Source organism: Pelmatolapia mariae, linkage group LG5 (assembly GCF_036321145.2).
Source record: "Pelmatolapia mariae isolate MD_Pm_ZW linkage group LG5, Pm_UMD_F_2, whole genome shotgun sequence".
NCBI classification, from domain to species: Eukaryota; Metazoa; Chordata; class Actinopteri; order Cichliformes; family Cichlidae; genus Pelmatolapia; species Pelmatolapia mariae.
In genome coordinates, this window is record NC_086231.1 from 13384349 (window position 1) to 13397389 (window position 13041).

The 13041-nt window shown below is 37.6% G+C and overlaps 1 protein-coding gene across 1 annotated transcript; it reads right to left on the bottom strand.

The window, feature by feature from the left end:
* Nucleotides 1–387: 387 nt before the first annotated feature.
* Nucleotides 388–12172, bottom strand: tomm34 (translocase of outer mitochondrial membrane 34). Its single transcript, XM_063473725.1, has 8 exons — nucleotides 11952–12172; nucleotides 9838–9987; nucleotides 7885–7984; nucleotides 7431–7583; nucleotides 6635–6807; nucleotides 6276–6423; nucleotides 5005–5131; nucleotides 388–3311 (listed from the first exon to the last, which is right to left on the bottom strand). The coding sequence occupies exons 2-8, from the start codon at nucleotides 9965–9967 to the stop codon at nucleotides 3210–3212; spliced, it is 933 nt and encodes a 310-aa protein (XP_063329795.1). The 5' UTR covers nucleotides 9968–9987; nucleotides 11952–12172; the 3' UTR covers nucleotides 388–3209.
* Nucleotides 12173–13041: the final 869 nt, after the last annotated feature.

The window sequence follows — 13041 nt, forward strand, 5'->3', positions numbered from 1 at the left end:
TTTTTTTTCTTTTTGCTGTTTATGTTACATAGACACAAGCAAATCCATGTGTAGTTGTGGATGAGGATTGTATAAATCAATGAGACGATCAAATCCTACAGTAAGTATGACGGTGCAGGCAGCAGCTGGTCACCTTAGCAAATTGGGGGAAACTGCAAACCTGTGTCACTTGTGTCATTCATCTTTTTTAGAAGCAGCAACACCAACACATATACAAAATAAGGAATCTTAGCACTTAAAGGGGTAAGCTAATAACTACCAAGCTAGTAGGGGTGTAGTTAGTTTGTCTTACTTATTGTACAACCATGATGTGCAATATTTTCATCTGATGCTCTGCAAAGTGATCAAGTGCTGTCATATTTTATTTTAAAGACTAAAAGAAGGTAGAGCATGCTCAATCTTTTTTCCCCCTCAAATTTATTTGCAGTTAAAACAGAGGCAGGTGACAAAACTAAAATAACAAACTGCAAAAACAACAGTGAGATAAAACAAAGGATCAAGCATAGATGTGCTTCACAAAGTTTCCCTGAATGAATAACTTGATATACATGTGTGGAGGTGCTGTCACTAAAACAAAAAACATGATTTTAGCTTCAGCAGATGAAAGATGGACACAGGCACTTTAGGCAGGATGGATATGCTAAGCTACAGCAAGTTAATAAGAAATTTTACTCTATCTACAATGAAATAGAAAGTTCACAGAATGAGGCAATACTTTGTACATAAGGACCCGTGTGAGGACACTACTACTTGGTTCACATACTGCATATGTCAAAGAGAAGGGGAACAAGTCGACGTTCCGAAGCTAAAGTACCAAGCCAACCTCTCTCACTTGGGACAGAGAGAAATGAAATGAAGCAAAGTAGTAAGAATGTGGTGTCCAGTAGGTGACAGTGATAATATATGCAGATAACCAGAGAAGGACTCCGCTCTTAGTTATAATTTGAACCATAAACAGACTGCACAAGTCTTACAACCTGGAAATGAGTTGGTATGTTTTATTTCCACTTCACTTGCCTTAAAGTCAGTGCATTTTTTGTTTGTTTTTTTAAATGTATTATCTTATTTATTCTTTTTTAGATGTTCAAAAAAAGGTCTGCAGTTAACAGATTTTCATACTTTGTTCAGTAAAGCTTTTCTTGAGTCGTCACCATCGAAGCCTTCATGGTTTCAAAAAGCCAGTACGACTCGTCCATCAAACAGCCCGTTCAACAAGTCTTTCATTGGCTTGTAAAAATGTGCAAGGTGACGGCCACCTGAGAATTTCTACGCTCTCACATGCCCCATAACAGCCTAGTGGTGTGACGTTAAAGTTATAAGCAACCTTGGTGAGGTTTGTTTATAGCAAGCGAGTCAAACATAGGTCCAACACACCCACTACATGTCAGGTGACAGTTCGATCAATAACAACTACATTTTTTATCAATAAAACGTACTGCTGAGATACCAGCATGGATCAAAAGCAGTGAACTAAAATACTATTGTTAAAACTGATGGCTCATTAAAACATTGGAACATTTACAGACTTCACATCTTTAGCAGGTCAGCTAATATAATTTATCAGTGGCTCTCGACCACTGCAGGTCAAATTGCGCCATATGTGGCCCTTTAACTACAATGAGTTTAACACCCTTGGTTTGTGTCCTAACATTAGCATTTTACGGCTCGCAAATGCTTATTCTTAAAGCACAAACATGTCATGAATTTTTAAAGATCATCATTCTGTACAAAACGTACAGGTATTACAAAATTTTACTCCCCACTGAGCCTACTTCCTGGGACAGTCTGAATCACGTTTTGGCTGAAGGAACCGGGGCAGTACGAACTTCTGGGCTGGCCTACAAAAACAAAAAGGCAATTCTTTTGTTGACATCAAGATCTGCAGCATCACTACACCTTCCTACATCGGAGTAATTAAGAAGAAATGGCAAAGAAACGTTTTTCTTTATTCCAGGAAATTAAATCCAAAGCATACATACTGTAGTGATATGCTGCAAAGGCTTGCTACTTGAACTCTCACACAAACAGCTCTGCAGGCATATGACTGCCTCACAAGTTAACTAGATCAGACTCTACTGAGGAAATCTATGCAAGCTATCCTATATGGCATGGACATTATAAATATCAAAGCACCTAGAAACAGAAACATGTACTCCAAACATGGGATAAATAAGTACACTACCTGAGAGTAAAAACATCTGAAATGGCTGTTAACTTGAAACTTAACTTCTATGATCACCAGTGTTTACAGGAGCTTTGTGATTTAACTCTAAAGTGGGCTTCTCAACAGCAACTGATTTCTAAGGAAAAACTCTTTCAGTTTCTGTCAAAACTTTGGGATTCATCAAACTTTAAGATAATAGTTTATCCATGGTTACCTAAAAGACCTCAGCCTGCTAATATGAAGGCATTTTTTTTGCCTTCCTCATGTCATTTATGGCCGTGTAGTGGTACCATGACACTCAAGCTCTGATAGTAACCGCCAACCCTACCCACAAAGCCACCCTCTTTGCTATTCCTGTAGTCTCTCAGATTTCTATGTCATGTCTGATTCAACTTGGCTTATTTTTTGGAGAATTCAGCTGCATCTCAGATTTTGCATCAGCAAAGTAAACTTGTTGACTGACCTGTTTCACAGGGTTTGAATATGATCAGAGTTTTTGTCTTAGAAAAATCCTTAGGTGCATACCCTTGAGGTAAATTTATTTGTCAAAATATACATTAACATCAAATTTAAGTTCTGGCACCCAGCAGGAGCTTCACGATAGCTGACTGCCTGCTGAAGTTTTACAAATGACGATGGTAAACGTTTATTCTCAGAACCAGGTTGAGGTGTGTGAGTAAAATAAATAACCATAAATACTGGATGATTGGAAACTGACAAGCTAAAAGTGGTAAAAGAAATATTTCCAAGGCTGCTTCATTCCTATTCCAACATCATTTCTAAGTATCCAGAGCTGATGTGGTTTTCTACAAGCACCTTGAGACCAACTTCATGTCTGCTCAAGTGAGAGTAAACACATCAAACAGGAATTCAGTGAAGGAGTTTTGGGAAACACAGGCCTGGTCTTGGACTCACAGACAGTAGAATCATGTCACTGTTCTGCTTCTTCTCCACCAACTGATTCTTATAAAAAAAGACGACTTTGGCTTCTTGCACTCAGAGCAGTGACACATCCTTACTGCTGCCTCTAGTCCCTGACCTGTCCTCATTTCTTCTTCTGCACTTCCTGCAGGAGCTTCAAGGCGGCCGAGTTCTTTGGTTCCACTTTCAGCAGACTGTTCAGATCGTCCATGCAGGCTCTGACGTCCTGCAGGGGAGAAGGCAAAACGTTTCAGAGATTAAAAATGAAACAACGCTGACAAGGGCGGAGACACTGAAAGTAAAAACACCTCAGTAGAAAAGAGTCAATATCTGCATAAAAACAATCAACACAGTTCAGAACAATGCAATTTAATCCACAGTTGACGTATGTGCTTTCTCACAAAGTAAACTTGAACATTTTTAAAAACAAACCAGCTTGGAACTAAAAAGTAAATAATAATGTCTCTTGCCCGCTGCCTTATATTTTGCATATATTTTGCAATTTAGTTTTAAATTTTCATTCATCTGAGAAAACAACTCAATCAGTTTACTTTGAGAAGATCCCCTTGCCATTATTTTGATAGGACCTGAGCATCAACTGAACTTTCTGTCTCATGTTTCCCCATGAACAGTCTGATGTTGTTGTGGCAGTCTCGACTGTCATCCTGTGACAGGTCAGGGTCTGATTCCACCGTGTTGGACTGCATCACACAACAGTAGTCCTTGTTCTGTTCTGGAGACCTATTTGGAAGTCTTGAGGCTCACAGACCAGATTCAGAGCAGAACAAGGATGACTGCCTTTGGGTTCAGTCAAAGACAGTAGAGGATGAGGAAGAAGTTGATAACTGTCCCATTACTTTTTGTCACAAAGCATATGTGCTTTATTATTTATTTATATATTCACAAATTCAATCTATTTCTATGGGAAACACTAAACATGGGTAAACAAGTGACACTAATCACATAATGAAGGCTCTCTTGTGTTTAAATACACCTCTGTTTAGCTACCATTTAATATTAAAACGGGATTACAGTCACACTTATTCTCTGCATGACAAAATAAATGTTCAAACTGATTTTTTTCTAAATTCCATCTCAAAGTAGATCAAGATACAAAACGTCACCCAACAACAAAAAACTAGTCATTTCCTTTAGTACTTTGTGACAATGGAAAAAAAATGCCGTCCAAAACGATGAAAAAACGAGTTCTCTCTGCACAACCAGCTGAATGATGTAAAGTCCACAACTAAGACAGGAACAGCTGGTACTAGGTGGTTAGCATTGACTGAGCTTTAAAAAAAACAATGCCTTCTTGTTTCTTCTCTATCTGAAATAACTACTACTTTTCTTCATGTGTTTAGGTGACCTGATCTTGAACCCAGCTGAGATAGTGCTAGCTATGATCAATGATGTAGTATTGAGATTCATCATCAATCACAATCACAGGAAAAGAAGAACATGAATAACGCAAATACATGATAAATCTTTGTTTATTTTGCACCCCCGCCCCCTCTTTTTGTTTTCTTGCGCTGGCAGGTTATCTGTTACTCAAGGCAATGGAAGAGGCAATCATCCACCGATAATTGGATGTCTAGATAAAAATCACGTTAAACAATATGAGGTGGAAATGAAGGAGAATCGACTCTCTTCGTGTCTTTTTGACAACTCAAACCTCCAAACACAGACTTGAGCTTTTCACTGCATGTAGCTGTGAGTGCCGAGCTTACTGTCTCCTCTGTGTGTTTTGACTACTAATGAGGAGAGGCTGTCAGGGGAAACGCTGGTAATTATCAAGGCAGGAAATGCTTTTTATTTTGTCGCTTAGCTTGAAAACCTGCAGACACTTTTGAAACTAACGTCTGATTGCGCTGTGTGGGAATCAGAAGCTGGAGCGTGGTGATGAAGACTCGTGCTCTTACCTTGAGTTCCTTGTGAGCCTGAGCCTTCCTGTAGAGAGCCTTGACATTGTTGCTGTCAATCACCAGCGCCTCGTCACAGTCTCTGATGGCGTCTCTGTACTGCTTCACTGACAGGTAGCACAGCGCCCTAATCACACAACACACAGTAAACCACATTTAAAACATCTGGGTGCATCTTTATTTATTTGAAGGTCCAGTCAAACAATAATGTTGCCATGATGTATTAATTATTAATCTAAAATGCTTCACTACATGTATAACACTCTGTGATCAGAGCACTCCAAAATGGATGAATCCAAATTTGTATTTATTTTCAGGTTCTTCAAGATTATTCATATTTCTGGCTAAGCTTTTATTTGACTGGCACACCTAAAACTTTACCTTTAAATGCTTTCTAGCCTCTTCATTTGCTCATTTGTTACTGAAATATTTTTAAATGTGAACTCCATTTCAACAAACTCTTTAAATAATATCCAGCTAAAGTGTTTTTTGTTTACTTTTTAATTTATATTTATCTTAGTCCAGGGCCATCATGTGATTCAGACTGATTCTTTACCATTCATTGTCAGAAATCCACATTAAGGATCCTCCAAAGAAAATATAACAAGCTAAGGGGCCGAATTCATGTCACAGTGCGGCAGAGAAATAGAGTCCCGGCACTTCTTTAATATTTAATTTTGTGTTTGTTATTGTTTTCTAGTGCTACTGTGTTGTGTTTACTCATGTCAAAAAGTTAGGAAAGACTTAAGTGTAAAGTAATATCTGTGTACTGAGCTAATGATTTTAGCATTTTTGTCTAGTCACGCAGAAAAACATGACTCTGTTGCACAGTAGATGTACTGTGCAACAGCAGTTAGTCCATATAAGCTACAGCTTGCAAATTTCCATCAGCCACTAAAAAACAGGCTTAATGGGCAATGGGCATTACACAGAAACTGCCCAACATAGTACAAATACCTCCTGATTAAATAAAGCAACTGAATATTAAAGCAGAGAAAAGTTATCAAAACAAAAATCATTCATAGGTATGCAAATCACTTTAACACAGTTTCAATGATATTAAAATCATCCACCTATGTGAACATATTACTATTCTTATATAGTCAGTTTTTTATAACTGCCAAAGCTATATTTAGTTAAATCTGTAGGAGTCTTTATTTTATAAACAAACAAAAACACAGGACCAAATAATATATGATGGTTGATATATTCACTGGAGCAATATTAAATACAACACTGCAGAGACACAGATGCTGATGCTCAAGGCTCACCGGTTGGTGTAGGTGGTGACTTCTGTAGGGTTGTGTTTGAGACTCTGGCTGTACTTCTCTATGGCCTTCTTGTGCTCTCCTTTCTTCACCAGGGCATTGCCTTCTTCTTTTAAGGCCTGAGCTTTCTTTATCTCTTTATCACTGGGAGCTGAGGAGAAGGTAATGAAAAGGTGGGGGGCATAAAAAAGAGAGTTTGAATATGATAATGCTGCTCCGTCTCTAAGTAACTTTAAAAAAAAATCCAATGAATGGTTGTTTTCATGAAGCTGGTCAACTCTTTGACACTAACAAGGAACTCAGTCAATTCAAGTCAATTCTGTAAGAATTTAAAAAACATAATTTTTCATAAATCTATGTACCAGGTTTTTTTGTTTGCGTTGTGCCATTCTGCTGAGGTGTTGGGCTTGGTTGGGTGACATTGCCTGCAGACTTTTGGGCAAGTTTTTCCTTCACAGACAGAGGAACTGTGGGAATGGGAGGAAGCTTTTCTCTCCATGACGGACCGTCTGTCTCTGTGAGTGCCTTTGTCATCCTGAGAAACAGTACAACAGTGACAAGAATGTGAACAGAGAAGAAGCTGAAAAACATCAAACTTTTTGTGCTTCTGCCCACAAGTTCAGGTTCTGTTCTTGAACTGTGGAACCAAGGAGTCACACTTTTACTTCAATTAATGGAGCTGGCCAATTAGAGATACTGTGAAGACACTTCTGTGAATGTATTTACAAATACTCATGTGTAGGTCTAATGTCAGGTCTGTGTATTTTCATTATGGTTTCATAATCTCTTTCTTGGGGACAGGGGATTACAGAACAGTGTTTAAAACCTACAACAGACCAAGAAGATGCATAAACCATCAGTTTTTTTAAACCTCCTAAAACAGATATTTCTGTACTGATATTTCTGCAAAACTGTAAATTGTAAAGTGTAAACTGGTTAGATTTGTTTATTTGGATCTGGAAAATCAAACTCGGAAACAACTGTGATTGGTCTACTTGGCAGCAAAATGCCATACAAACACAATATGTTGATATTGTTCACAGTGCGATTGCAAAGGCTTGTATTTAAGGTACTGCAGCTACAGAAACTCAGAGATGGTAAATTTTATATTGTAAGCTAAAATATAACCATCACTCAGCCAGCTAACAGACAACATACCTGTTGGTGCCATCGTGAGCTGCTGCTATGTTGCAGTCAATCTGTAGAGCAGTTTTGTAGTCTACGTAAGCTTGCCTATAACGCTCCAGAGCTTCATAGGCAGCAGCACGACGAAGCAGAGACTTCACATTGAACTGGGATAACTCCAGAGACCTGAAAGAAAACATGTTAAAATCATAATTTTGATAATATTTTGAAAATGAACAGGCTGAAAATGGGCGTATCCTCATTAAAAATTTAACAATAAGCTTAATGGACAAAGCTACACAAGTCCATATACAGCTGTAACAGAACAAAACATTCCTTTTATTTCATGTACTTGAGCGTCTCCCTTATATTACATTACCAAAGGTTGGATGTTCTCACACAATCAAACACCCCAAATAAGAAAATCAGGGTGTAAGATTTGAGGAAAGAAAGATGCATGAAATCCAAATTGAAACATCACACTCACATATTGCAGTCTTTCACACATTCCCCACAGTTGCCATCCTTCAGGTAGCTGGCTGCACGGTTTGAATACAAAATGGCCAAATCCTCTGGATTCCTTTTACCTTAACAGGAAGAAAACGGTGTGTTTAAGAGCAGATCGTCAAACAACAAATAACCCTATTAATCTGAAGACATGTGCAACTGTTAGAAAGAAAACATTCATTAAATGACCAGAAAACACAAATCACACAACACAGCATTGTAATGTTGTCAAGCACATTGTAAAATATTTTTAAGTCTTAAGTCTCTACTTCTTGCAACATGGCATCAATTCTCAAAAACTGCTTTGCTGTTCCCTGATGCTACAATAGCTATGTTTGAAACTGTGACTAGCGAGGAAGAAGAGGGATTTGATACAATTTAATGTTGCACTCAATTCTTATAGCATTTTCCCTGTACTGTAATACTAAATACTAATTGCAGTACTAATTGCACTTATGTGTGCAGCTCTGCACACATAAGTGGAGGAAGCAGATGGAGAGACAACCTAGACTGAGTATATTCACTTGGGATGTCAGTGTACACACACTGATTTTCCCCAAAGAGGTTTTAGTCAGAGCCAATGGAAAGGAAGAAGAAAATAAAAGAGCATTGGTTTTACATTCATATGGGTTTCATTTTATAGTTTAAGACCTTTTTTACTAGCAATCTTCTGCTGCTCCCTTATTCAAAAGGGGTCAACAGAGCAGGTAGCTTTGCATATTTGTTTTGGCAGAGTTTTATGCCAAAAGCCCTTCCTAATATAAACCCACAAGCAAACTGTCTCTTGCCAGCGCAATAGCGCAAACTCTGCACTATTGCACTATGGAGCCACTAGGACAATTTTTTGTATGCCAGTTTAAAAAAAAAGAAGAAGAAAACTGTAGGGATGGGAATTAAGAACCAGTAATAGGTTCCCAATAATTCAATTCCTTGGAATTGTTGGTCTGCTTGCCTATCGATCCTGCTTATCTGTGTGCCGGAGGAGGAAAATAGCGGTGCAGTCTACAGCATGTACTTAATTTTATTGCACAAAAGGATGAGAGTGCAAACTACATCCAGCACAGAAACAACTGCATTATGTTTCTAATACAACTTTGGCCCTTTGCAAGCATGCTAACACTAAGCTAGCCAGAGTGATGTTAAAGCTGAGTAAATACCAACCCCTGAACTCAAACCTTGAACTTCAACAGGTAAAAAACGGATGAGCAGTCAGGCTGCAGCCTCCGTTTCTACTTCTATTTTTATGGAGAAACACAAAAGTAATGTAATGTTTCTACAGTAGAATCATAATCACTGTGAAGTCTCCTTGTGCTAGTTTTCATCTTTGCTTTGTGTTCATAACTGAATACTAAGAGAAAGACTGTATGCGTGTCTGCATTAGGATAGGGATTTTTGTTGAGGAACAGGAATGTGCCAGTAGGTTTATACTGTTAACTGGTAACTATCAGAAAATGCATTTTAGGTCATTTTACAGTAGTGAAATGTTAAAGTAATGAAAGTTATGAGCAAAGAATCTTATAACAAATTGCTTCCTCTTGGGAGTAGTGAAGTACTATATTACAAAGTACTGGATTTCTTTTAAGAAAAGTGTTCTGTGTAATATGTTTTTTTGAGTAACAACCTCAATACTGATCAACAAAGAGGGGAACTACCTCCAGCATGCACAAACATTTGACCACACACATGCAATTAATCTGCATGAATTTAATGTTTTTGGATATGCTGCTTAATGATGGTGGTGAGTCTCAAAGGTGCGAGTGAGAACCTAATGAGAAGACAACATGAACCTCTAATGGAATTGGAACCACTAAATTGATCAATTTCCATCCCTAGGAAAATGCAGATTTATATCAAATAAGGTCATCGGAACATAAAATGTACTTCACAGTCATTTCTCAGTGAAGTGTATGCACGCTCAGGTTATAATACTTACTGTTCCTCTCCAGCGCTTTGATTGCCTGGCTGTAGAGATTTGTGGCCTCGCCATATTGGCCTTTCTTGAAACATTCATTGCCAGCTTGTTTCAGCTCAGCCCAGGACTTGGACTTCTGTTTTGGTGGCATGTCTTCTTGCTGTCTCCTATCTAAAATGATACAGTAATGGTTGCTTTATATGTGGATTAAAACATCAGACAATTCAAATGTAACTGAAATGGCTCATCAGTGAAATACTGGATTTCTATTCATACAAAGGAATGATGTGGACCTTCCCACCTCTGTGTGGTGGCTGAATGAGGCACGTGTTTCTACAACAATTATGTAAAGAAAGAAATTGATATATTAGTTGTTACACACAGCTTTGTTTATGTGTCAATCAAGAGAATCTTGCATCTATATTTTTTGTCAAAGATGCTTCTTCATGTGAGAAAGACTGTGGCAGTGTATGTGTAGCTCTGCACACAGAAGAAGACAGGTCCGATGTTAGCGATGACTTGTTAAACTATTAGGATCTACCACTACTAACGTTTCTCAATGATACCCAGACAAGAGTCATAGCACAACACCCTACAGGGTTTAACTTAATAATAAATTCTCATCACTACAGGTTAAGACAAAACAGCCATATACCATCATTGTTTAAAGATCAGCTTGAAGTTTGTTTTTTTAATTTTAATTTTGTAACTGTATTCATCAGTGTTGACCGGAAACGGACAATTAATCTGAAAAATGTGTGAAATTATTTTGATAATTAGTTCATCATTTCATCATTTTTTAAGCAAAACTAGAGGGAAAAAAATACTTCTTTAGAGATTTTAGTTTCTCAAAGAGGATTTTCTCCATTCAAAACAGGGCAAGTTTGGATTTTTAAGCAGACTAGACAATTGTCTTTGGCTTTTGTTTTGTGCTGTCGAGAAACTGAAACAAAATGTCACAACAAGCCATATAGTGAAAGTAATCACTACTTATAGAAGTATATACTTTATCATTGCTTCAATATAAAAATTGTACCATAAGCACGCCACGAGACTGCCTGATTAACACTAAATCAGAAAATTAATTTTAATTACCAACACTACATAGTCACATTCAGATTGCAGGCAATTTTAGATTGACTAACAAGAGTATGTATCAAATAGCTTTGCTTAGTGCACAGAGGCTTATTTTTGTTTGAGGCCACTGGCAGGGCTGTAGAATTAAAGAATTTTCCAAATCTGGAATCAATAAAACATATCTTGTCTAATCTTAAACAAAATTTAAATTAGTTACACTGCACAACAATTAAACAATTAATTAAGTTGAAGTCATTTTTTCTTGCAGTGGTGCTTTAAGATAAGATAAGATAACCTTTATTAGTCCCACATGTGGGAAATTTGTTTATGTTGTCTTCCACATGCCTTTACTTTTTAACTAATTAATTAATTAACACTGTGTCCACAAAAATGTATAGAGTGAAATCCTGCACCCAGCTCTGGAGGGGATGAAGAAAATGCTAGATGTGGATAACATGGATCCACTCTGGACCTTGTTGTTTGTGAAATTTGATATTTTAGAGATACCTCTGACATATAACCTGATTATCACATTTACTGTAACAGAGACAGTGTCAGAGAATCATAAACCAATAAAAATACTTTCACTTTCAGCTTCTGAAGCCTTACAACAACAACAACAACAACAATAATAATAATAATAATAATAATAATAATAATAATAATAATAATACTGAGATTTGATGGCAGCTAATAGTTTCCACTCACATATTCCACAGGCCTGCCTTAAATCAGTTAAATCTCGGGTTACAAACCCCACAGCAAATTTAACAAGCCTGATCATCTAACTGTGTGCTAATCTGGTACCTAGCCGCTAACAGTTGCACAGTCATATTCTGTTCATGACATTTTCTCCAAACCATCACTTAAATCGTACTTTCAAAAAGAGCCACAACTGAACCTTGTTTCCTCGAGATTTTGCTTAAACCCGTGTTACTCCCACTCTTTCTATGCGTTAGCTCGCTAGCTAAGTAATGCTAACTCGTGTGGGTTTTGAATGGTGTTTTATGGCAGCTAACATAGCGTAGCATAGCTTTGCTACTATTAGCATGTCTTACCGGTTGCTCAGTCTGAGAGATCACAACGAGGAAGTTCCCCTCTTCACAAACTATCTGTTACCCTTATGAACGCTGCTAATAATGGCATTACTCAGTGCGTGTATGTTGTCCCGGTGGCTGAGACCCACACTCTGCCTGGGTAGAGAGTTTAGTACAGGGGGAGTTATATGGAACTTGCCGGCAGTCTCTAGTAACTTCTCAGTTTGCGATATCGGTTTCGCTTCGTTTTAACGCTGTGTTCAAGTACTGTGGTCAGTGTAGGACTTTCACCTGCATGGCGCGCCCTCTGGTGACCATCTGATCAAAGTGTGTTCAGAGACCAGAAACCACAAATGACTCACTGGTTGAGTTTTCAGCAGTAATCGCCACAATAATTTTAACTTTATAAGATAATACATGCAGATTTTTTATATATGCTTCAGCTTTTGATCGCGAAGCTATAATAAAGCGCAGCTCGTTTTACTTTCGTGGTGAAAAGTCATTTGCACTATCCTTTCTGTATCTTGAACGCCTCATGAGATAGGGAGAAGCAGTTGTTCGGTTTCTATTTAGAGAGCAAATTGTGTTTCGACATAAATCTCGCGATGGTACATCGTGTCCTATTTAAATCTAAATGTATTTATTTATTTTTATTTTTGGAATCTAGTTTGACGAGTACAATTTAAATGTACAAACATGAGTTTCTATTAAAGTTAGAAACCTTGTAAACGGAGTTGAGAAAATATATGCAAAAGAAGTACTTATAGTCTGAAACTCAGGCAAAATGTAAAAAAGAATTTTTAAAAATTGCTCAGTTTTGAATGTTTACAGTGTGCCTTTGATGTTTGGGCCGGTTGAGGTCTCTGTGTGCATGTTTTCTTTGTGCTCAGGATCTTGGTCTGTGAGGGCTGGGCTAGGCTTCAGTCTTAAAATATTTTAGAGAATTCAGAGCAAAGCTAAAACATTCTGTACCAGAGCCAAAAATTTTCAGAAACTGTTACCATGAATTATCAATGACAATATCAAAGGATGGCAAAATTCCTTTTGGTCATTGTGTTTGCTCTTAAGGATGCACTTAAATTCATTTGAAATTGTCCCTCTTTGCTCCTTA